We start from the raw sequence: 26,142 nt of genomic DNA on the forward strand, positions 1-26,142 counted from the left end.
CTCACCCGGGGGCGGTGCCGCTGCGGTCCGGTCTGATGGGCATCATGGTCCGGTCCAGCGCCTCCCATCTTCTTACGATGACGTCCTCTTCTTGTCTTCACGCAGTGCACAGGTGCTGGGCCTCTCTGACCTTTCCCGGCACCTGTGCAATGCAGTACTTCGCTCTGCCCTCAACAGGGCAGACAAAGTACGCCGGAGCGTGAAGACAAGAGGACGTCATCCAATGAAGATGGGAGGCCCCGGACCGGGACGCCCATCAGATCGGGCTGCCCGCCCAGGTGAGTATAATCTAACCTCTTTTTCTCATCTTTCAGGTTACATTGGGGGCTTATCTACAGCATTACAGAATGCTGTAGATAAACCCCTGATGGCGGTGGGCTTAGCTCACCTTCGATTTTGGGGATGACAGGTTCCCTTTAAAAGAAAGAACCTGGCACTCAACTTAATGCTTGTGAGATTTTAATCGTAGTAGCCAAAAAACGTTTCGGTCCTATATCTGGACCTTCATCAGTTAGGCTACGTTCACGTTTGTGTTGTGCGCCGCTGCGTCGGCGACGCAACGCACAAACGCAAATAAAAACGCACCAAAACGCACGCAAAAACGCTGCGTTTTGCGACGCAGGCGTCCTTTTTTGCAGAAATTTGGACACAAGAAAAATGCAAATTGTTGCGTTTTCTGTGCCCGTTGCTTGCGTAAAAAAAACACGCATGCGTCGCACAACGCAGCACAACGCATGTCCATGCGTCCCCCATGTTAAATATAGGGGCGCATGACGCATGCGTCGCCGCTGCGTCGCCCGACGCAAACACGCAAAACGCTAATGTGAACGTAGCCTTACGTACTATAATGAAAAAAGTAAATGACTGTAGTGTCATATGAGGCACAGCATGGTCTGCGTCTGGTATTTATTCAGATAGGTTTAGGCACACAGAATGGACTTATTCACGCTGATAGGTGCTGTGCTTGTGTCCAGACGCGGTGTCCCCGCTTGTCTCTGAGACAGATATAGATATAGGACCGAAACGTTTTTTGGCTACTATGATTAAAATCTCACAAGCATTAAGTTGAGTGCCAGGTTCTTTCTTTTAGTATCACATGGTGTGGGAACCTACCTGGGCACCACTAGTAGTAGTGCACACGGCTTTATCTTTGAAATTAGGTTCCCTTTAAAGGCTAGAAAAGACAAAATAGCAATAAACATTTTCTAAGCCTATTGATAATGTTATGATAAACAGGACAGTGTACAGTATAAAATGGAATATACCCCCAGAATATAAAAAGTAGTATTTTTCCAAAACCATGTTACCGGCTCTATGCGTTTCCCCTATGAGATATCAGGTTCATCAGGAGACCAAGAGATAAGTCTTCAGTCCTATATAGGACGATGTAGAGGGACGCCATATGAGAGGTTACCATATTATATTGATCAGGGGTTCCACTAGGCAAATTTTAGGGTGCCAACCTCCACGGATCAGATAGGGTCAACTAAGTTTTAGAGTCTTACAGGGATACTGTAGATGTCCTCTCCTCTTTCCTATCTAGTTATTTTTTGAGTGATCCTGTTGTTCCCTCTCTTTATATGTATAGTTTTCTGATGTTATTTGGGTGTTTTTAACCAGGTCATCTAATTAAGATTTACTAATTTTAAAAGGGGTAATCTTTCTGTTGCTATATATGTTTTTGATACCCTTATGTCATTTATCTTATTTTCTCTGTAGATTTTTGTTCTCTGAAGCTGGGACAACCATCTTTGTTACTAAAACTGCCTGTATGAAGGCTGGTTTCACACTTGCATTGGGCAGAGTTGCGGAGGGCTGCATAGTTCCTCCGTTTAGCCCCGCCCACTGTCGCACATCTCCCATTCAGCTCTGCCTACAGAGGCATGCGTCCTACGTACCTATCTTTAACATTGGGTACGCAGGCCATGCTAATGTATGCTGATGCCTCCGCATGTGTCGTTTTGACGCTGTGCCGACTGCAACAAAATGCATCATATTGCGTTCGGCACAGCGTCAAAACGACGCAGACGTAGGCGGAGCTGAATGGAAGAGGTGTGGCAGTGGGCGGGGCTTAACGGAGGAGCTACGCAGCCCTCCACAGTTCTGCCCTACACAAGTGAGAAACCAGCCGAAGACATTGCATGTACTGTATTGCAGAAGTTTTCTACAGTGGATAGTGAGGAGCTCCTATCACAGTTACTGATGATGAGTAGACGGTGCCTGTCACACAGTTATGAGGATGATGACAATTCAACCTCCTGATAGTAAACTTAATATTTAAGCTTCTTTCAAATATATAGAGAAGAATATCATACTGTTGCCACAGCAAATAGAGATACTACTGACTTTAGCTGACCTTTTAATGTTGTATTGACACATCATTGGACTGACAGCAGAGCATAGAGCAATACACTGCAGGATGAAATCTGGGAATCAACATGAGGGATGAAGAGAAAAAATAGAAGGCTGAACTGTGTGGCTGTAAGTAACCCATGTATAAGGCTGCCGTCACACTAGCAGTATTTGGTCAGAATTTTACATCAGTATTTGTAAGCCAAAACCAGGAGTGGAGCAATCAGAGGAAAAGTATAATAGAAACACGTCACCACTTCTGTATTTATCACCCACTCCTGGTTTTGGCTTACAAATACTGATGTAAAATACTGACCAAATACTGCTAGTGTGACGGCAGCCTAAGATAAGTGCAAAATATGATAAACAATTGGTATCAGGGAGCTTTGTAAGAACTGACTTATATAGCACAATAGGGAACCTGTCACCAGAAAAAGCTATATTAACCTGCAGATATGGGGTTAATCTGCAGGTTAACAGCGTTATTAACCTGCCCTGGGCCTGCATTTACCTGAATGCTGCTGGGTGAAAGTGAACTGTATTCTCCCCGCTAGCATTCCGGTTTTGGTCACCGCTGAGAATACAGAGCGGCGCTGTAACCGTGCCCCCGGCACTGACTGACAGCTGGACCCAATGCAGAGGGAGTGTCAGGGCCAGGGGCACATTTATAGTCGCCCATGTTACTGAACTCGTGCTGGCACTGCCCCAGTGACTGAAATGGAACCGCTGCCGGGAAGAATAGAGTTCTTTTTCTCCCCACAGTGTTTGGGTAAGTGCTGGCGCCGGGCAGGTTATTAACGCTGTTAACCCGCGATTAACCGCGTATCTGCAGGTTAATAGCATTTTTTCTAGTGACAAGTTCTCTTTAAGTTGTAATTTACTTTTTTAAAAAGGACATTTTTACTTTCTTACCCAGTATAGTATTGAACTTCGTTCACACGCTCAGTTTTTGGTCAGTATTTTACCTCAGTATTTGTAAGCCAAAAGCAGGAGTGCAACAATCTGAGAAAAAGTATAATAGAAGCACGTCACCACTTACTTCAAAGTATAATAGAAGCACGTCACCACTTCTGTATTTATCACCCACTCCTGGTTTTGGCTTACACTTACTGACCATGTGAATGGTGCCTTACGGTGAGTGTTTAATGCTGTATCTTACATATCTATGGAAACCACGTGTAATTTTGGCATTTGTCCAGTTGTTATACGTTGGTGTGGCTTCTTTTTGCTGCATGAAATGGAGCAGTTTATACAGGAATTATTCAGGAAACCTGTGTAACTATGCATCCGGCGACACAACACCACTCATTGTGAATGCATCCTAATATACAGTTATATGAAAAAGTTTGGGCACCCCTATTAATTTTGAAATGAGGTTTATTGCACTAACAGAAAATGTGCAATCTGCATTCAAGCAAAATTTGACAGGTGCATAAGTATGGGCACCCTTACCATTTTCTTGTTTTAAATACTCCTACCTATGTTTTACTGACTTACTAAAACACTTTTTTTTGGTTTTCTAACCTCATTGAGCTTTGAACTTCATAGCCAGGTGTATGCAATCATGAGAAAAGCTACTTAAAGTGGCTACTTGCAAGTTGTTCTCCTGTTTGAATCTCTTCTGAAGAGTGGCATCATGGGCTCCTCAAAACAACTGTCTAATGATCTGAAAACAAAGATTATTCAACATAGTTGTTCAGGGGAAGGATACAAAAAGCTGTCTCAGAGATTTAACCTTTCAATTTCCACTGTGAGGAACATAGTAAGGAAATGGAAGAACACAGGTACAGTTCTTGTTAAGGCCAGAAGTGGCAGGCCAAGAAAAACATCAGAAAGGCAGAGAAGAATGGTGAGATCAGTCAAGGACAATCCTCAGACCACCTCCAGAGAGCTGCAGCATCAACTTGCTGCAGATGGTGTCACTGTGCATCGGTCAACTATAGAACGCACTTTGCACAAGGAGAAGCTGTATGGGAGAGTGATGCAAAAGAAGCCGTTTCTGCAAGCACGCCACAACCAGAGTCGGCTGAGGTATGCAAAAGCACATTTGGAGAAGCCAATTTCTTTTAGGAAGAAGGTCCTGTGGACTGATGATACCAAGATTGAGTTGTTTGGTCATATAAAAAGGCGTTATGCATGGCGGCCGAAAAACACAGCATTCCAAGAAAAACACTTGCTACCCACAGTAAAATTTGGTGGAGGTTCCATCATACTTTGGGGCTGTGTGGCCAATGCCAGCACCGGGAATCTTGTTAAAGTTGAGGGACGCATGGATTCCTCTCAGTATCAGCAGATTCTTGACAATAATGTTCATGAATCAGTGACAAAGTTGAAGTTACGCAGGGGATGGATCTTTCAGCAAGACAATGATCCAAAACACCGCTCCAAATCTACTCAGGCATTCATGCAGAGGAACAATTACACTGTTCTGGAATGGCCATCCCAGTCCCCAGACCTGAATATCATTGAACATCTGTGGGATCATTTGAAGAGGGCTGTCCATGCTCGGCGACCATCAAACTTAACTGAACTGGAATTGTTTTGTAAAGAGGAATGGTCAAAAATACCTTCATCCAGGATCCAGGAACTCATTAAAAGCTACAGGAAGCGACTAGAGGCTGCTATTTTTGCAAAAGGAGGATCTACTAAATTTTAATGTCACTTTTCTGGTGGGGTGCCCATACTTATGCACCTGCCAAATTTTGTTTGAATGCAGATTGCACATTTTCTGCTAGTACAATAAACCTCATTTCAAGGCAGAAACATTACTGTGTCCAACAGTTATTAGATATATGAAACTGAAATAGCTGTTGCAAAAAAAAACAACAATTTTTATAAAACGTTAAGCTTAAGATTAATAGGGGTGCCCAAACTTTTTCATATAACTGTATATATATGTTACAGGAAAGAAATATATCTTGGTACCGTGTTAGCCAGTGGATAGAAAAATATTTAGAACTGAGGACTCTCAATTCTAAATATTTATATATGTTACTGCATTCTACTCTTTTAACAGTTAATTAGACATAATGCTTGCTATAAGAAAAATATATTGGCCTACCTATAGCATCATTTTGGTATATACATTTGCCAATAAATTTTAACTAAAATCAATAGAAATCGAGGCTGTCAGCATTTCTACACTTTATAGGTATAATTTATGCTTACAAAAAATGCAGACTTTGAATGTGCCTTACTTTCTAAATATACTACTGTAATCTGCATCTACATTGTAGTAATTTTTCATATCGGAACCTGATTAAAACAGGATTTTTGGTTGCTTACCATAAAATCTGTTTCTTGAAGCCTCCATTGGGGGACACAGGAACCATGGGGTGTATGCTGCTGCCACTAGGAGGCTGACACTATGCAAATAAAAAAGTTAGCTCCTCCTCTGCAGTGTACACCCCACCGACTGGCATTATACTTTTCAGTTAGTGAGAAAGCAGTAGGAGATAATGAAACAAGGTTGAAAAACCATAAACACAAACTTGAGAACTGTAACGTGAGAACAGTCATAGAACAGATAACAACAGAAAACATTGGGAGGGAGCTGTGTCCCTCAATGGAGGCTTCAAGAAACAGATTTTACGGTAAGCAACCAAAAATCCTGTTTTCTTTATCGCCTCTCATTGGGGGACACAGGAACCATGGGACGTCCCAAAGCAGTCCCAAGGGCGGGAAAAACAGACTTCCATCGGGTCAGAGGACTCACCACTGCCGCCTGCAGGATCCTTCTGCCTAGGCTGGCGTCCGCCGATGCATAGGTATGGACCTTGTAAAATTTGGCGAACATGTGGATGGAAGACCAAGTTGCCGCTTTGCAAAGCTGTAGGGCGGAAGCCCTGTGGTGCACCGCCCAGGAGGCGCCGACTGCCCGGGTAGAGTGAGCCTTAATCCCAGGAGGGGGCACTCTGTTCTTGACCCGGTAAGCCTCCAAAATTGCCATTCTGATCCATCGAGCAATAGTCGCTTTAGAAGCCGGCTGGCCTCTGCGCGTGCCATCAGGAATGACGAAAAAGGAATCCGTCTTCCGGAAAGAGGACGTTCTGTCCAGATAAATCCTCACTGCCCTGACGAGGTCTAGCTTGTTCAACGATCGCTCCAGAGGATGAGTCGGAGCTGGACAAAAGGAAGGTAGAACGATGTCCTCGTTGAGGTGGAAGGTGGAAACCACCTTAGGAAGAAAAGAAGGTGGGGGTCGGAAGACCACCTTGTCCTGGTGAATGACCAAAAACGGAGGGCGGCAAGACAGTGCCGCCAGCTCGGAAACGCGGCGAATGGACGTGATGGCCACAAGAAAAGCCACCTTCCAAGATAAAACTGATAAAGGAATCTCCCTAAGAGGTTCAAAGGGAGAAACCTTTAAAACGTCCAGTACCAGGTTTAGGTCCCATGCCTCCACAGGGGCCCTGTACGGCGGGACGGCATGGGCTACCCCCTGAAAGAAGGTCCTAACCTGTGGCCGAGAGGCCAAGGTCTTCTGAAAGAGGATGGAAAGCGCCGAGACCTGACCCTTCAGGGAACTAAGAGCCAGGCCCGAATCCAGCCCTGCCTGAAGGAAGGCCAAAAGAGAAGGCAGGGAAAAAACCATAGGCGGAACGCGGTTGGACTCGCACCAACGGAAGTAGGCCTTCCAGGTGCGGTAGTAAATCCTGGAAGGAGAAGGCTTCCGAGCCTGAATCATGGTGTGAATCACCCGGTCCGAAAGGCCGGACGCTCTTAGAACCGCGGTCTCAACAGCCACGCCGTTAAACTGAGCGACCGAGAATTCGGGTGGCAGATCGGACCCTGGGACAGCAGATCGGGCCTGTCTGGAAGGCGCCAGGGAGTGTCCGCGAGAAGGTTGACGAGCTCCGCGAACCAAGCTCTCCTGGGCCAATCCGGGGCGATCAGAATGACCGGCACCCCTTCCGCTTTGATCTTCTTCAAAAGTTTGGGAAGTAATGGAAGGGGTGGGAACAGGTAGGGCAGCTCGAACTGTGACCAGGGAATGGCCAGAGCATCGACGCCCACTGCGAGAGGATCGCGGGACCTGGAGACGAACTGCGGAACCTTCCTGTTGATTCGAGACGCCGTGACATCCACATCCGGAGTTCCCCATCGAAGACAAATCTGATGGAAGACCTCCGGATGCAAGGACCATTCCCCTGCCGCGAGACCCTCGCGGCTGAGGAAGTCTGCGGCCCAGTTTTCCACGCCGGGGATATGCACCGCGGATATCACCGGAACCGTTGCCTCTGCCCAAAGGAGGATCTTGGATACCTCGGCAAGGGCCAAGGAGCTCCGAGTCCCCCCCTGATGGTTGACATATGCCACAGCCGTGGCGTTGTCCGTCTGGACCCGGACTGGAAGGCCCCTGAGGATCCTTTCCCAATGGCGGAGGGACAGAAAGATGGCCCGAATTTCGAGGACGTTGATCGGCAGAGAAGACTCCTGCGGCGACCAACGGCCCTGAACCGTCAGGTGGCGAAAAACCGCATCCCAGCCGATCAGGCTGGCGTCCGTTGTCACCACCTGCCAGTGAACCGGAAGGAAGGACCTGCCCTGGGAGATGAGAGGTGACGTCAGCCACCAGTTGAGAGACCGCTTGACCCGAAAGGAGAGTCTGATCGGCCGATCCAGGGAGAAGACCGACCTGTCCCACTGAGACAGAATGGCTTGCTGAAGGGGTCGAGAATGGAATTGTGCGAAGGGAATCGCTTCCAAGGTAGCTACCATCCTCCCCAGAACCTTCATGGCCGATCGGAGGGAGGGAGGCCGAGGACCCTGGAGCAAGCGTATGTCCCGACAAAGGGTGGATCTCTTGTCCTTGGGAAGGAAGACTCTGGACTGATGAGTGTCGAAAAGCATGCCCAGAAAGATGATGCGCTGAGAAGGAATAAGGCAGGACTTCTTCCGGTTGACCAGCCACCCGAAACGGGATAACGTGTCGAGAACTATGGACAGGCTTTCGTGGGCCTGAGCAAAGGACGGAGCCTTGATGAGGATGTCGTCGAGGTATGGAAACAGGACCAAGCCTCTGACTCTCAAGATGGCCCTCAGTGCCGCCATGATTTTCGTGAACACCCTTGGCGCGGTTGCGAGGCCGAACGGCAGGGCGACGAACTGAAAATGATCTTGTTGCACTGCGAAGCGCAGGAAACGGTGATGTCCGGGAAATATCGGAACATGTAGGTAGGCGTCCTGGATATCTATAGAGCATAGAAATTCCTGAGCCTCCATGGAAGCAATTACTGAACGAAGGGATTCCATCCTGAAGTGTCTCAGGTGAACCCTCCTGTTCAGCAATTTGAGGTCCAGAATGGGACGAACCTTGCCGTCTTTTTTCGGTACCACAAAGAGGTTCGAGTAGAAGCCCGTGTACCGTTCCTTTTCTGGGACGGGAACGATTACCCCGGATTTGAGCAGAGAAGCGATGGCTGCGAAGAAGCCCGGAACCAGAGCGGGATCTTTTGGAGGACAGGATTGGAAGAAACGATCCCTGGGTCGGGAGGCGAACTCTATCTTGTATCCCGAGGATACAACTTCCCTGACCCATGCATCCTCCACTGCGGAAATCCAGACGTCCCTGAAACGGAGAAGACGGCCCCCCAACCTGGGAGTTGGGCTGGAGTCTTGCCAAGAGTCATGCGGAGGTGGATCTTCCAGTCCTGGACGATCTACCCTGGGAAAAGCGAGGATGCCAGGACGGAGTGGGCCTGAAGGACACCGCCTTCCTCTCTTGACGTGCCTGTGGCCTCTGTTGCTGCTGGGAAAAGGAGTTCGACGCAGCGAAGCGACGAAAAGGCTGAAAAGAGCGAAACTGTCGTCTAGGAGGAGGGCGACGAGGTTTAGCCTGGGGGAGAAGAGAACTTGTACCCCCGGTGGCGTCCTTAATGATTTGGTCCAGCTGGGAACCAAAGAGACGAGAGCCCTGGAAGGGCAGACTAGTGAGGGACTTTTTGGAGGACAAGTCCGCCTGCCAGGCCTTGAGCCAAACGGTCCGGCGGATGGCAACGGCATTGCTGGAAGCCTGAGCCGCACAAGACGCGACATCCAGGGAGGCGGAAACCAGGTATTCACCAGCGTGGGAAATCTGGTTGGCAAGTTCCGCCAATTGCGCAGGAGGTGCCCCGTCAAGGATACCTCGCCGTAGATCCTTGGCCCATTTTGAGATGGATTTTGAAGCCCAGGTGGAAGCAAAGGCTGGGCATAGCGCTGCTGAAGCCGCTTCAAAGGCAGATTTCGCGAAGGATTCTATAACTCTGTCGTTAGAATCCTTCAGAGACGCTCCGCCGGACAGTGGAAGCACCGTGTTGGTGGACAGCCTGGAAACAGGGGGATCCACCGAGGGAGAGACCGTCCAATTGGCGGTAAGTTCTGGTGAAAACGGATATAACACCCCCAGGCGTTTTCCCCTCTGAAAACGTCTGGTTGGATTCTCTCTCTCTCTGGACAAGATTTCCTCGAATTCCGGATGAGGAGCGAAAAATTTAGAAGGTGGTTTGGCCCGTCTAAACGAAACCGCCTGATCTGCGAGTTCCGTAGAGGGATCCTTGATGCCACAGGTTTGGTTTATTGCCCCAATGAGGTTCTGGACTGTCTCACTCATGGTGGCGATTTGGTTAGGATCCAGCTCCGAAATATCCTCCGAGAGCGCATCAGATAATGCCTCGCCTGACTCAGGGGAGGAGGATCGGTGGGACACCAACCGCAGGGGAGGGCCGAGCGGCGAGATGGAGCGCGAAGAGGACTCAGACCGACGTTCCTGTCTGGACCTTTTGTGGCTTATCAAGGAGGGCTCGGGCGGCGGTTCCTGCGACCCGCTGGCCACTGCAGGTGTCTGCAGGGGTAACCGATCCAGCGCGGACACTAGGGTTTGAGATACCCGTGTTAAATCGGCCACCGATTGTGACAGAGAGGCGGCCCAGCCTGGGATGGGGGGATCACTCTCGGGCGGAACAGCCGGGGGATCCTGGGCGGTGGGAACAATTGGGTTGCTGCAGGACTGACACAGCGGGGAGGACTGACCTGAGGGAAGTTTGCTGTTACAGGACGAACATGCAAAGTACGTGACTAAGGCAGTAGATGAAGAAGAAGTAGGGGGGCGAGAGCGGCCCCCTTTAGAGGTAGACATTTTGAGGGACCCTGAAGATGCCAGTGGGTTAGGGGACAGTGGGCAGAGGGGGGTGTCAGTCTGCAGTGCAGCTACTCACGGACCCGGTCCTGGGAGATGTCCCACTTGTCGATGAAGTGCCCTGAGGAGCTGAATTCAGCGCAGATAGAGCTGCCCACAGAGGATGCGTACGAAGGTGCGGGTGCGCTTGCGAGGGCTGGTGCTGCTGCCGGTACAAAGCGGTGCTCACACCAGACGAGTGTCCCAGGAGGAAGGGGGCGGAGCCAGACGCAGGGGCGCGCCGGTAGGCAGGGCACAGTAAGTCGGGCGGGAAAAAGCCCGCCCGCAGAGCCGGAAGTGAGGGGCCCGAAAACCGGAAGTAGGCCCCGACAGAAGCCGGGGCCTAAATTAGGGGCCGGCGGCCGAGGAAAGGAGCCAAGGCGCCGGAATAGAGCGCCCTAAGAGACAGCTAGCGGCGCGGTCGCCCACCAGGCTGCGCCGCTGAGGGGCGCCCAGAGAAAGACCTCCCGCGGCGCCAGAGCAGAGCGCCGCAGGGAGAAGCAGCGCGACAGCCTGCAGGGCTGCCGCTCTGTGGATGGTGCCCCATGAAGAGCCGCAGCACCGAGTGGTGCGCCGCAGGGGGGAACGTATGGCAGCCCAACGTGCAGGCATACAGAAGAACGGCGCAGCAGCCTGTAAGGGCCCAGCGCCGGAAAGAAGGCAGAGGGCCCCCGTATCTGAATTGGGGGAAGAGGTGCTGTGGGGGAAGAAAGCGCACCTACGGATGTCGCAGCGCGACACAACAATCCCGGCCGCGTCACTGTATGGACGCATCATGGTGTTGACAGGTATGAAAGGAGGCTGGGAGCCCCTAACAAGACCCCCCCCTATAAAAGATGTGGGATGGGACTGGGGAAAATACTCACCTAAAACATCCCACGCCAAAACTAACCTGACAGGAAGGGTATGAGACGTCCAGGGAGCTGATGGACGTCCTCGTCTCCGCAACCGACAGGCTCTGGTGGGCGAGTGGGTGGGGGACGGAGCCAGGACCGGACTTCTGAGCACGCTTGTGTGCTAGGATCTTGGTCCTGGAGAGGGATCTATGAGGATACGGGGTGGCAGTACACGCCGTACTCATAGTCCGCTTGTGGGACTACAGGTGTGACTGCTCACCCTGTATCCCTCCGGAAAAACCTGAAAAGAAACGACGCACATTGAGGTAGATAAGGGTCTAATGAAAGACCCGTGTCCACCTCCTACTGACACTAAGCTAAACTGAAGAGTATAATGCCAGTCGGTGGGGTGTACACTGCAGAGGAGGAGCTAACTTTTTTATTTGCATAGTGTCAGCCTCCTAGTGGCAGCAGCATACACCCCATGGTTCCTGTGTCCCCCAATGAGAGGCGATAAAGAAAAACACATTATTGCAGAAATGTTTGCTTTAACCTTGTTCTGTACCTGGCGCTGGCTCCTGTTCTGTTGGTGCTGATGTAACTTCATCTCCTGCTTGCTCTTGTTCCACAGTTGGGAAGGTGGTTGTCTCTTGCTCCACAGTTGCTGACTCTTGCTCTAGAGCTGCGGCGGGGGCTGACTCCTGCTCCAGAGCCGGGTCGGGGGCTGACTCCTGCTCCAGAGCCGGGTCGGGGGCTGACTCCTGCTCCAGAGCTGTGTCGGGGGCTGACTCCTGCTCCAGAGCCGGGTCTGGTGCCGACTCCTGCTCCAGAGCTGCAGCAGGGGCCGACTCCTGCTCCATAGCTGAGTTAGGGGCCGACTCCTGCTCCAGAGCCGGGTCTGGGGCTGACTCCTGCTCCAGAGCCGGGTCGGGGGCTGACTCCTGCTCCATAGCTGAGTTGGGGGTTGACTCCTGCTCCAGAGCTGCGGTGGGGGCTGACTCCTGCTCCACAGCTGCGTCGGGGGCTGACTCCTGCTCCACAGCTGCGTCGGGGGCTGACTCCTGCTCCAGAGCTGCGTCGGGGGCTGCCTCCTGCTCCAGAGCTACGGCGGGGGCCGACTCCTGCTCCAGAGCTGCGGCGGGGGCCGACTCCTGCTCCAGAGCTGCGTCGGGAGCCGACTCCTGCTCCAGAGCTGCGTCGGGAGCCGACTCCTGCTCCAGAGCTGCGTCGGGAGCCGACTCCTGCTCCAGAGCTGCGGCGGGGGCCGACTCCTGCTCCAGTGCTGCGTCGGGGGCCGACTCCTGCTCCAGAGCTGCGTCGGGGGCCGACTCCTGCTCCAGAGCTGCGTCGGGGGCCGACTCCTGCTCCAGAGCTGCGGCGGGGGCTGACTCCTGCTCCAGAGCTGCGGCAGGGGCTGTCTCCTGCTCAGAGACCTCTTCTGCAGCAACTTCCTCAATGCCTGCTTCTACAGCTTCTTTAATGGTTTCAGGCACTGCATTGGCTTCCACTTTATCACCTTTCAAAGGAGGCGAGTAAAGATGACACGGCTCCAAGATCAGACAATTTATAAAGAGGCACTCACGTGCACTTATGCAAAATGAAGAAATGGTACGCATACTCGTGCTGGGTTGTGTATGCATAGGGCTTGGATGGTTTCTCTACTTTATACCTTTGGTTGCTGCAAGAATGACACTACGGCAGCATTCGTCATAACAATGGTGATTCTAGGGCCATTCTAGCTGAACAGATTATGGACATAAGCAATGAGCACTATTTGGTCACACTGCAAATAATATTATAATATTCCCTATTACCTTGGGATTTATTTAATCCAATTTATTATTAAACCATTCCCAATGCATTCACTTTACTTGTCAGTAAAAGAAAAAAGGGCTATGTACCTGAAACTATAGAGGTAATCATTCTGCAATTCAGTAATGCCATTGGCAATTTTTTTAATAATCTATATAAGAAAGTGCACCAGGTACTTTCCTATTAAGAGGGCTACTTAAAAAAAAAATCAAACCTGAAAAACAAGAAAGTATTTCATGTGATGTAGAATATGACGATGGGACCCTTATGGGCGACAGGAAATCTTCTGGGCGTATAACACCTGTAAAGGCTCAGAAGTAATGTGCACTGCACCCTTCTCTACTTCCGACTGTAGACATGAGAAATTGCATTTTTAAATAATCTATTAGGGAAATCTGAGGTTGTCAAGGTTGGTCACTGGTCTTGGATTCTAATTTATTTGCCAGAGCTGAAACGCTATTGCAAACAGTGAATCTGTCTTCAAAATCGTTAACACACATAACATGGACCTGGACGGCACAATAAGAGTGGAGCTGCAGTTCTCGCCAATAGCTTCATACACGGTTTATATTCGGCAGCTATCGGTGCTATAGAAGCTGCTCATGGGGATCCAGTTGTTGGATCCCAACTAATCTGATATTGAAGACCTGTCCTTATTATAGTTCATTATCAGAGTAGTGGACAACACCTTAAAATAGAAAACTGTGCATAATGTATTGTAAGGTATCGCTATGAGTTTCCCATAGATTACAGCCGATCAGCAGGGACTCGGAAGACGGGAAATCCAGTGACTAAGTATGGTCAAGTGAATCTTGTAATGCAATGAAAATTCATAAAAAATATGATACTGTGTGTACAGCTTCTATGGAGACCGATCCATTTCCATAGTAACAGACTACAATGAACCCTGTGCAGTCTGATCATGAAGTACCCATTTTTACTTATGGCATTTCTTGGTAATTTAAAGTTGTATGTTAGCAAGAAGAGGACAGATGGAAGTTATGATGGCTACATGATGAGACCATATCGGGTTTTTTGTACTCTAGTCCAATGGACAGCTAGATCTGCAGTTATGCTATAGAGGTTATTCCTGTGAGATAATGGCCTACTCAAAAGGTCAGGCATCAAGTGTACCTATGGAATAATTGTTCTACAGATGTCTCGTGAGAGGGTGCAGTATGCTTCAGACATACCCACAGCCATATCAAAAGCTCTATCTGATGTGGCACCTTACAATCCAATCTACAGCTCTGTTCATATCTGTGTCTTTCCAGAAGTCAAGATGCTCCGTTGGATCCATTGTGAAACTATCAAAAGCCACTCCGCAACAGATGACACGTAGATGACAAGGTCAGTTGTTCCAATGGTCAACGCAGTCCTGGGAGGCTATTCAATGTGAATGTGCTACTATTTACCACATGTATTTTATACTATTTCACACTCGCATTACTTTTGGGGCTAATTACTTGTCACTAGTCTCATACCATTCTATTCATTCTCACTATATTAATTATAGATATATAATTAAATCTGATCAGATCTTTGTCACATTCTGTGAGGAGCTCACATGGCAGGCTCCCAAATTATAGTTTATCAATATTTCACATATTATTTGTTCTACTCATATCCGATCTAAGTTAGTTAGAAGCTACACTCTCCGTCAATGTTTTTTTCTTAATTCAGGATCTTTGCCATGATTTCTGCCATGCTCTGGTGGTGCGCCAGCCATAGGATGGTGGCCTGTTTATGTAGTGATTGACTCGCTACTTTACCCAGAAAACTCGTTGTAACATCTAAAAGAGAAGATGTATCATTCTGAAATTTGGACTGTACATGAGAATTTCTCTGTCATGAGAATTTAATGTTTTAACCCCTTTCTGCCATTGGACGTAATATTCCGTCCATGTGGGGTGGGCCTTAATTCCCAAGGACGGAATATTACGTCCAGCGCGATCGGCCGCGCTCACGGGGGGAGCGCCGCCGATCGCGGCCGGGTGTCAGCTGCTTATCGCAGCTGACATCCGGCACTATGTGCCAGGAGCGGTCACGGACCGCCCCCGGCACATTAACCCCCGGCACACCGCGATCAAAGATGATCGCGATGTGCCGGCGGTGCAGGGAAGCATCGCGCAGGGAGGGGGCTCCCTGGGGGCTTCCCTGAGACCCCCGCAGCAACGCAATGTGATCGCGTTGCTCCGGGGGTCTCCTACCTCCCTCCCTGCAGTAAGTCCCGGATCCAAAATGGCCGCGGATCCGGGTCCTGCAGGGAGGGAGGTGGCTTACCAAGTGCCTGCTCAGAGCAGGCACTTGGTAACGCTGCACTGCTCTCAGACAGATCGGTGATCTGTCAGAGTGCTGTCCAAACTGGCAGATCACCGATCTGTATTGTCCCCCCCTGGGACAAAGTAAAAAAGTAAAAAAAAAAAATTCCAAGTGTGTAAAAAAAAAAAAAATCCTAAATAATGAAAAAAAAAAAATATATATTATTCCCATAAATACATTTCTTTATCTAAATAAAAAAAAACAAAACAATAAAAGTACACATATTTAGTATCGCCACGTCCGTAACGACCCGACCTATAAAACTGGCCCACTAGTTAACCCCTTCAGTAAACATCGTAAGAAAAAAAAAAAAACGAGGCAAAAAACAACGCTTTATTATCATACCGCCAAACAAAAAGTGGAATAACACGCGATCAAAAAGACGGATATAAATAACCATGGTACCGCTGAAAGCGTCATCTTGTCCCGCAAAAAACGAGCCACCATACAGCAACAGCAAAAAAATAAAAAAGTTATAGTCCTCAGAATAAAGCAATGCAAAAATAATTATTTTTTTCTATAAAATAGTTTTTATCGTATAAAAGCGCCAAAAAAAATGATATAAATGAGGTGTCGCTGTAATCGTACTGAACCGAAGATTAAAACTGCTTTATCAATTTTACCAAACGCGGAACGGTATAAACGCCTCCCCCAAAAGAAATTCATGTATAGCTGGTTTTTGGTCATTCTGCCTCACAAAAATCGGAATAAAAAGCGATCAAAAAATGTCACGTGCCCGAAAATGTTACCAATAAAAACGTCAACTCGTCCCGCAAAAAACAAGACCTCACATGACTCTGTGGACTCAAATATGGAAAAATTATAGCTCTCAAAATATGGTAACGCAAAAAATATTTTTTGCAATAAAAAGCGTCTTTCAGTGTGTGACAGCTGCCAATCATAAAAATCCGCTAAAAAACCCGCTATAAAAGTAAATGAAAAAAATGTATTTATTTCCATTTTCCCATTAGGGTTAGGGCTAGGGTTAGGGCTAGGGTTAGGGCTAGGATTAGGGCTAGGGTTAGGGCTAGGGTTAGGGCTAGGGTTGGGACTAGGGTTAGGGTTAGGGCTAGGGTTAGGGTTGGGGCTAGGGTTAGGGCTAGGGTTAGGGCTAGGTTTAGGGCTAGGGTTAGGGCTAGGGTTGGGACTAGGGTTAGGGTTGGGGCTAGGGTTAGGGCTAGGGTTGGGACTAGGGTTAGGGTTGGGGCTAGGGTTAGGGTAAGGGCTAGGGTTAGGGTTAAGGCTACAGTTAGGGTTGGGGCTAAAGTTAGGGTTAGGGTTTGGATTACATTTGCGATTGGGATTAGGGGTGTGTCTGGGTTAGAGGAGTGGTTAGGGTTACCGTTGGGATTAGGGTTAGGGGTGTGTTTGGATTAGGGTTTCAGTTATAATTGGGGGGTTTCCACTGTTTAGGCACATCAGGGGGATCTCCAAACGCGACATGGCGACCGATCTCAATTCCATCCAATTCTGCATTGAAAAAGTAAAACAGTGCTCCTTCCCTTCCGAGCTCTCCCGTGTGCCCAAACAGGAGTTTACCCCAACATATGGGGTATCAGCGTACTCAGGACAAATTGGACAACAACTTTTGGGGTCCATTTTCTCCTGTTACCCTTGGTAAAATAAAACAAATTGGAGCTGAAGTAAATTTTTTGTGAAAAAAAGTTAAATGTTAATTTTTATTTAAACATTCCAAAAATTCCTGTGAAGCACCTGAAGGGTTAATAAACTTCTTGAATGTGGTTTTGAGAACCTTGAGGGGTGCAGCTTTTAGAATGGTGTCACACTTGGGTATTTTCTATCATATAGACCCCTCAAAATGACTTCAAATGAGATGTGGTCCCTAAAATAAAATGGTGTTGTAAAAATGAGAAATTGCTGGTCAACTTTTAACCCTTAAAACTCCCTAACAAAAAAAAATTTTGGTTCCAAAATTGTGCTGATGTAAAGTAGACATGTGGGAAATGTTACTTATTAAGTATTTTGTGTGACATATCTCTGTGATTTAATTGCATAAAATTCAAAGTTGGAAAATTGCGAAATTTTCAAAATTTTCGCCAAATTTCCGTTTTTTTCACAAATAAACGCAGGTAATATCAAAGAAATTTTACCACTATCATGAAGTACAATATGTCACGAGAAAACAATGTCAGAATCACCGGGATCTGTTGAAGCGTTCCAGAGTTATAACCTCATAAAGGGACAGTGGTCAGAATTGTAAAAATTGGCCCAGTCCATAACGTGCAAACCACCCTTGGGGGTAAAGGGGTTAAAGCAGGTGTTGAAAATGTCCACTACTCGCATCCAAGCATGTGTCATTCCATATTGTTGAATGTATGCTGCAGGATGTCTGGAGTTATAGCCTGAATTTCTCACTGCATGTTTTCTCAGGGCGCCTGTAATGTTCATGGCTTGTTACTGTACACCCGAACTTTCAAATGGCCACAAAGGAAAAAATTAGACAGTGATAAATCAGGCGATCTTGGTGGCCACAGTCCCTTGGAGATTACCTTGTCATTTTTCAGGATGAAGCGCAAGCGGGTTGTCAGCTGCCTAAATACAGGTGTTTTGCGAATTGACGTAGCCACATAGGGGAAACTAGGCTTCATCAGTGTACCACGTATAATCCAACATGTTTTCTTTTTCATTAATGAAGGTCTGAAACCACGGACAATAACAAATCCTTTTCTCTTGATTAAATTCTTGAACGACAGTGACAGGCAGTGACTTTGTACAGGCAAACATAACCTTTCTTGGCCGCTCATAGACAGGCTTGTCTCACAATGCAGGCACACTCGTCCAATCTGTAGCTATACATTGATAACAAAAGAAGCAATTTGGCAGGAGATAACCGCAAGCACCACACAAACTACTGATGCGCTGAAAAACGTGCAACAAGTCTCTTGTAATAGAGACCACTAAGCACGAGGATGTTGATCATCGCTGTCACTGAGGTTCATTGCACTCACTTCTTATGAACCAAAGTACACTGCTCAATAAAATAAAGGGAACACTAAAATACCACATCCTAGATATCACTGAATGAAAGATTTCATTTGCAAATCTTTATTCATTACATAGTGGAATGTGTTAAGAACAATAAAACATAAAAATTATCAATGTAAATGAAATAGGGATTTTTGTGTTACTCACCGTAAAATCCTTTTCTCCGAGACGCTCATTGGGGGACACAGGACTGTGGGTGTATGCTTCTGCCGCCAGGAGGCTGACACTAAGTAAACGTGAAAAAAAGTTAGCTCCTCCTCCATCGTATACACCCTGACACTGGCTACCAGAGACTCCAGTTTGGTGCAAAAGCAGTAGGAGAACAAAACACAAAAAAATAATATAACAGCATAAATACAGAAAACTTATGTCTAGAAAAGATCCTACTGACTAATGTAATCAGATATAACCAAAGCAGCCATAAGGCTACCAGGGAGGGAGCTGTGTCCCCCAATGAGCATCTCGGAGAAAAGGATTTTACGGTGAGTAACACAAAAATCCCTATTTCTCCTTCGCCTCATTGGGGGACACAGGACTGTGGGATGTCCTAAAGCAGTCCCTGGGTGGGAAAAATAACTCACCAGTAAAAGACATCCAGATGATGGTTGTCTATAAGTGCGCCACTGCCGCTTGAAGAATCCTTCTACCCAGACTTGCATCTGCAGAGGTCTGGGAATGGACATTATAATGTTTGACAAACGTATGCAGACTAGACCAGGTCGCAGCCTTGCAAACCTGTTCTGCTGAGGCCTGGTGCCGAATGGGCCAGGGAGCCCCCACCGCTCTAGTCGAATGAGCCTTGATTCCGGCCGGAACCGTCATGCCCATGGAGCGATAAGCCTCCTGAATGGTCGCCCTTATCCACCTGGCCAGGGTAGATTTTGAAGCCGCGCATCCCTTCCTGCGACCCTGCGGCAGGACAAACAGAGCATCTGTCTGGCGAAAAGGAGCCGTTCAGGAGACGTACCTCCTCAGTGCCCTCACCAGATCCAACGTATGGAGAGCTTTTTCTACACGGTGCGTGGGAGCAGGACAAAAAGAGGGCAGAACAATATCCTCATTGATGTGAAATGAGGAAACAACCTTCGGCAAAAAAGACGGTGCTGGTCTGAGCACTACCTTGTCCTGATGAAAACGAAGAAAGGGAGAACGACAGGAGAGGGCTGCCAGCTCTGATACCCGCCTTATGGAGGTTATGGCCACTAAAAATACAACTTTCCAGGAAAGGAGAGTCAAGGAAATATCCTGAAGAGGCTCAAAAGGAGCGTCCTGTAAAGCCCTTAAGACCAGATTAAGGTCCCAAGGATCCAAGGGAGTCTTATAAGGAGGGACCTTATGAGCGACACCCTGGAAAAAAGTTTTGACCTGAAGATTAGTAGCAATCCTGCGCTGAAAAAAGACAGATAAGGCCGAGATCTGCCGTTTAAGAGTACTTGGCGCAAGCCCGGAATCCAGGCCTGTTTGAAGAAAGGCTAAAATGTTGAGGACGGAAAACCGCAGCCCGTGCTCTCTACACCAAGAAAGGAAAACTTTCCAAGTGTGATGGTAGATTCTGGCCGAAACAGTCTTACGTGCACTGATCATAGTATCTGCTACCTCTTGGGAGAATCCAGCCCGAGTTAACACCCAAGATTCAACGGCCAGGCCGTCAAACGTAGGACCCCTGAGTTCTGGTGGTAGATCGGCCCTTGCGAAAGAAGATCTGGCCGATCGGGGAGCCGCCATGGAACCCCAGCGAGAAGCTGCACCAGGTCTGCATACCAGGTCCGACGAGGCCAATCCGGAGCGATCAGAATAGCCGGTACTCTCTCTGCCTTGATTTTCTTGATTACTCTCGGGAGCAGAGCCAGAGGCGGGAACAGATAAGGGAAGAGAAATTGGTTCCAAGACAGTACTAGCGCATCTACCGCGATAGCCTGAGGATCTCGGTACCGAGAGACAAATCTGGGCACCTTGGCATTGCCCTTGGATGCCATTAGATCCACGTCTGGCGTCCCCCAACGATGGCATATCTGCAGAAAAACCTTGGGATGGAGAGACCCTGACGGCTTAGGAAATCTGCCGCCCAGTTCTCTTCGCCCGGAATGTGGACTGCCGAAATCACAGAGTGATTTCTCTCTGCCCAGAACAGAATCTGTTTTACTTCCTGCATGGCTGCCTTGCTGCGAGTGCCCCCCTGGTGATTTATATAGGCCACAGCTGTGGCCAGAAGATGGTGGAAATGTCGCAAGGCTAGCCGAACTGCTCGGATCTCTAAGAGATTGATGGGGAGGGCTGATTCCTGAAGGGACCAGAGCCCCTGAGCTGTGTGATGGAAGAACACTGCTCCCCAACCCCGGAGACTGGCATCTGTTGTGACCACAAGCCAATTGGTTGGAGGTCCCCCTGAGGAGTGATGAGCTGTTTAGCCACCAAGAGAGGGATTGCCTGACCTGGAGAGACAACCGGAATCTGTGGTTGAGGGAGAGAGGATTTCCGTTCCACACTGCCAGGATAGCTTGTTGGAGAGGACGAAGATGAAGCTGCGCAAAAGGAACTGCCTCTATAGTTGCAACCATTTTTCCTAACACCCTCATGCAAGACTGGATCGTATGAGAGTACGGTTGTTGAAGCTTCCACACTTCCTGCCGAAGGGCGAGGACCTTGTCCTGGGGGAGAATTGAAAGGGCTTGAGAGGTGTCGAAGATCATGCCTAAAAAAGAGATTCTCCGAGATGGTTGAAGGGATGACTTCCTTAAATTTATTAGCCAACCTAGACGAGAAAGGGTGTCCAGAGTGATGCCGACATTTTCCCTACAAGATTGAAAAGTCGCCCCTTTGATCAGTAGATCGTCTAGATAAGGCAGGACAACTATGCCCCGGGAGTGCAAAATGGACACTACAGTTGCCATGACTTTTGTGAACACCCTGGGGGCGGAGGCCAGCCCGAAGGGTAGAGCCGTGAACTGGAAGTGCTGATCGTTTAAGACAAACCGGAGAAATCTTTGATGAGGTGGAAAGATGGGAATATGTAGATAGGCGTCCTGAATGTCTATTGAGGCCAAAAACTCTCCCTTTTCTAGCGAGGCGATGACAGACCTGAGGGATTCCATCCGAAAGTGACGAACGCGGACAAACCTGTTTAAAAGTTTTAGATCTAGAATAGGCCTGACTGTTCCGTCCTTTTTGGGGACTACAAAAAGATTGGAATAAAAGCCCCGAAACCTTTCCTCCCTTGGAACAGGAGAAATTACTCCACTGAGACGAAGGGTCTCTATGGAGTTGTACAGGTCTTGTCGGAGAGACTCGGACTTGGGAAGACGGGATGGGAAGAACCGGGGAGGAGGAAGACGGACCAGCTCTATCCTGTAACCTGAAGATACGAGCTCCCCCACCCACCGGTCGTGGATTACCTGAAGCCAGACCTGGTGAAACAAAAGTAGACGTCTGCCTACTCTGTTGGAGGAACCCTGAGGAGACCTCCAGTCACTTAGCCGAAAACCTTTGAGTCCTAGATCCTCTGGATCTAGTTGACTGGGAACGCATTCTTCCCCCCTGATTGGCCGAATAGGGGAACCGAACGTCCCGGTCCTGATTGGGTGGACCCTGCGCAGCAGAACTCTATGCTGGAGCCCATCTGGCATTGCGAAAGGGTCTGAAACTAGCTTGAAAATGGCGGCGAAAAGGCTGTCTAATCCTCAGCTGAGGAAGAAACTTACTCTTCCCTCCTGTGGAATCCGAAATCAGCTGATCCAGTTTTTCACCGAACAGGCGACCACCCTGATACGGTAGAGTAGTAAGCGATTTTTTAGAGGTAGCGTCAGCCCGCCATGATCTTAGCCAGAGAGCCCTTCTAATATCAATAGCATTAGCCGCCGCTGCAGAGGCACAATCTGCAGCATCCAAAGATGCATTAATCAGATAACTGCCAGCCAGAGCTATCTGAGATGACATTTCCGCCAATTCTGCTGACAAATCACTTTCTTGAAGAGCCTTTGTTAAAGACTCTGACCAAGACATCATAGCTTTAGTAACCCAGGTTGGGCAGATGTCAGGGGGAGGGACCGCCAAACAGCGCTGCGGCCTGTAGTAGGCCTAAAGCCGGGACCTCAATTTTTTCCCCCCCGAGAGAGGAAGGGCGAAACCGGAAGTGGACGCGCCGGAAGGGGAGGAGCCCAACGGCGCAGTGTGCAGGGCGGAAGCCCAGGCCCTGTGCTGCCCGAAGATGTCCCCATGAAATCTGGAGACCTGGCCCGCACCTGGAGATAATAGTGCGGTACTAGCCGCACGTAGCGCCGCCGCACCATAGCGCCGCGGCGCCAGAAGCACCGTAGCGCCGCGGGGCCAGCCGCAACGCAGCATACAGAGACCCCACCACAGTGCCGCAGAAACGGCTGAAAGAAAAAAGGGGTCAGCAGCAAAGCAGCGCTGCAGCACAACCACTCGCAGGCGACGGATCCCCCTCCAGCACTGGAGAGCCCCTGCCATCGCAAGATGCATAAAGGTAAAACCTAAGGCGCCCTGTCAGGAGCCCCCCCAGTTAGATGCCAGCAGCGAGGAGGGAGGCAAAAAAGACGGTGCAGGAGCCCTATCTCCATTATCTAGGATAAGGAGAGGGACTGTCCACCACCCCATCTATCACCGCAGCAGAGCAGGGGTGTAGAAATCCGGGGGGGAAGCACGGACGTCTGGGGGCGCCTGTACAGCCCACGGTCTAAATACCTTAGGGTGGTCAGGGCCAAGTCCGGTGCAGAATCCCACGTAGCGGGAAAGGGAACGTGGATATGGAATCACACGTGATTGCCCGTTGATGGTTTTGGGGAGATCGGACCCTCAAAAGGATCAGTCGCCCCTTCAATTCATAATGTAGAAAAAAGGAGTCCAAAGGAACAGGACTCAGAGGTGTGCCTCCTTGAGACACTAAGCATAAAACTGGAGTCTCTGGTAGCCAGTGTCAGGGTGTATACGATGGAGGAGGAGCTAACTTTTTTTCACGTTTACTTAGTGTCAGCCTCCTGGCGGCAGAAGCATACACCCACAGTCCTGTGTCCCCCAATGAGGCGAAGGAGAAAATGAATATCCCATGGAGGTCTGGATTTGGAATGATAATCAAAGTGGAAAATCAAATTACAGTCTGATCCACCTTCAGTGGAAACGTCTCAAGACAAGGAAATGATGCTCAGTAGTGTGTGTGGCCTCCACGTGCCTGTATGATCTCCCTACAACTCCTGGGCATGCTCCTGATGAGGCGGCGGATAGTCTCCTGAGGGATCTCCTCCCAGACCTGGACTAAAGCATCCGCCAACTTCTGGACAGTCTGTGGTGCAGCGTGACATTGGTGGACCGTGCGAGACATGATGTCCCAGATATGTTCAATCGGATTCAGGTCTGGGGAACGGGCGGGCCAGTCCATAGCTTCAATGCCTTCATTTTGCAGGAACTGCTAACACACTCAAGCCACATGAGGTTTGCCATTTTCCTGCATTAGGAGGAACCCAGGGCCAACCGCACCAGCATATGGTCTCACAAGAGGTCTGAGGATCTCATCTCGGTACCTAATGGCAGTCAGGCTACCATGTCTGTCACATGTGCTCAGTGTGAACCTGCTTTCATCTGTGAAGAGCACAGGGAGCCAGTGGCGAATGTGTCAATGCTGGTGTTCTGTGGCAAATGCCAAGCGTCCTGCTTCGTGTTGGGCTGTGAGTACAACCCCCATCTGTGGATGTCAGGCACTCAGATCATCCTATTGGAGTCAGTTTCTAACCGTTTGTGCAGACACATGCACATTTGTGGCCTACTGGAGATCATTTTGCAGGGCTCTGGTAGTGTTCCTCCTTGCACAAAGGCTGAGGTAGTGGTCCTGCTGCTGGGTTGTTGCCCTCCTACAGCCCCCTCCACGTCTCCTGGTGTACTGGCCTATCTCCTGGTAGCGCCTCTAGACACTACGCTGACAGACAGCTCGCATTGATGTGCCATCCTGGATGAGCTGCACTACCTGAGCCACTTGTGTGGGTTGTGGAGTCCGTATCATGCTACCACGAGTGTGAAAGCACAACGAACATTCAAAAGTGACCAAAACATCAGCCAGAATGCATTGGTACCGAGATGTGGTCTGTGGTCCCCACCTGCAGCACCACTGCTTTATGGAGTATATCTTGATAATTGCCAATAATTTCCATCTGTTGTCTATTCCATTTGCACAACAGCATGTGAAATTGATTGTCAAACAGTGTAGCTTCCTAAGTGGATGGTTTAATTTCACAGAAGTTTGATTTACTTGGAGTTATATTCTGTTGTTTAAGTGTTCCCTTTATTTTTTTGAGCAGTGTATGTACAGTCCAAATTTCAGTACAGTCGACCATCTCTGTTAGAAGTGACAACAATTTTTCCAGGTAAAGTGGTGAGTGAATCCACCTGTATATCTCTCTATGGTAACAAGCTGAGCAGTGTGTGCAGAATGATGTTGTCCCAGCAGACATGCACAATGACACCAACAGAGCTGGACAGGACAGTTACACAGTACGTGCATGCTGGGAGAGAAGTCACTGCCAGACACCTCTGGATTAGGCATTTAGGTTACACGTGCCTGCTCTTTCTCTCCTCTGATGCCAGTAGTCAGAGCTGGGAAGGCACCACACACACACATTGCATGGTTGGCCGGCCCAGCCAATTTCTACGGGTTTATTCATCTTTTATATAAGGGCCCTAAAATGGTGTTCAAGAGAATGCCTACTACATAAAGGGAACCCATCATGTTTTAAAGTGGGCTCTGATTTGCAGGCAGGATGAGGTGATCAGATTGGGGGTCCTATTCAATGATTCACAGTCTTCCTTTTAGGACTGTGCAGGCAGAGATAGCCGTCAGTCATTGAATAGGATCACCCACTAAATATAAAATACAAGCTATAGATTTGTTGGAAAAGATTCAGTATAAATTATTCTGCTCATTGGTTTTTCTCTATCTGCAACTGCATGTACAACATAACAGGTTCCATTTAATACACTCAACATCGAAATTGCAACACCAAGAAAAGGTAGTGAAAATTAGTAAATCACAAGATTGACGGGTATGTTTATGATACAAAAACGTTAATAAAAAAAAATTAGAACAACATTTTCAAAACATCTTGACTTATTAGTATTGAGTAAGTATCTTGCATGCAGAAATACATGAACTTACATGCCTTGGCAGTCATCAAAACCTCCTGCTGGCAGCTCCTTTTGCAATTGCGGACCAATGATGTCACAGATCTGCTCGATGGGAGACAAGTCCATGGTAGCACATTTAGACCTGACATTGTTGTGTTGAAAAACTGCTCAGGGGTCACTTTGGAGAAATGGCCGTTCCACTGGTTCCATGACCACAGCAATCGTATATTACTTCACACCATAATCTCAGGAGTAGGACTGTTGTGACATTCCCTCATGAAGGACTCTATTGCATTGGTAGCGTTGTCTCAGGATCGTCCTTCAGTTATTATTTAACCCAAGACAAAAGTGGGACTGATTGCTGAGGAAAATAGATGTCCATTCCAGTCTTGCTGTGCACGATTCAACATGACAGCTCCAGGCTACATGTTGCTCGTGCTGTGAGCAGCCTGTATGTCCTAAACCTGCTACCATGGCCTGAGGTATCTCAGGACTTCTCTCTCAGCGAGCACATCTGGGACATCAGTG

The 26,142-nt window shown here is 48.6% G+C and overlaps 1 protein-coding gene across 1 annotated transcript in view; it reads right to left on the minus strand.

The window, feature by feature from the left end:
• The window catches only part of MGARP (mitochondria localized glutamic acid rich protein), an 89,616-nt gene that overhangs the window by 42,564 nt on the left and 20,910 nt on the right, over positions 1 to 26,142 (minus strand). The window contains exons 5-7 of the mRNA XM_069743964.1: positions 12,672 to 12,862; positions 11,900 to 11,924; positions 7,928 to 7,941 (exon numbers count right to left, since the gene is read on the minus strand). Of these exons, the coding sequence (XP_069600065.1) occupies positions 7,928 to 7,941; positions 11,900 to 11,924; positions 12,672 to 12,862 (230 nt within the window). The remainder of the gene's footprint in view (positions 1 to 7,927; positions 7,942 to 11,899; positions 11,925 to 12,671; positions 12,863 to 26,142) is intronic.

The sequence above is a fragment of the Ranitomeya imitator genome, chromosome 1, assembly GCF_032444005.1.
Source record: "Ranitomeya imitator isolate aRanImi1 chromosome 1, aRanImi1.pri, whole genome shotgun sequence".
In the NCBI taxonomy this organism is placed as follows: domain Eukaryota; kingdom Metazoa; phylum Chordata; class Amphibia; order Anura; family Dendrobatidae; genus Ranitomeya; species Ranitomeya imitator.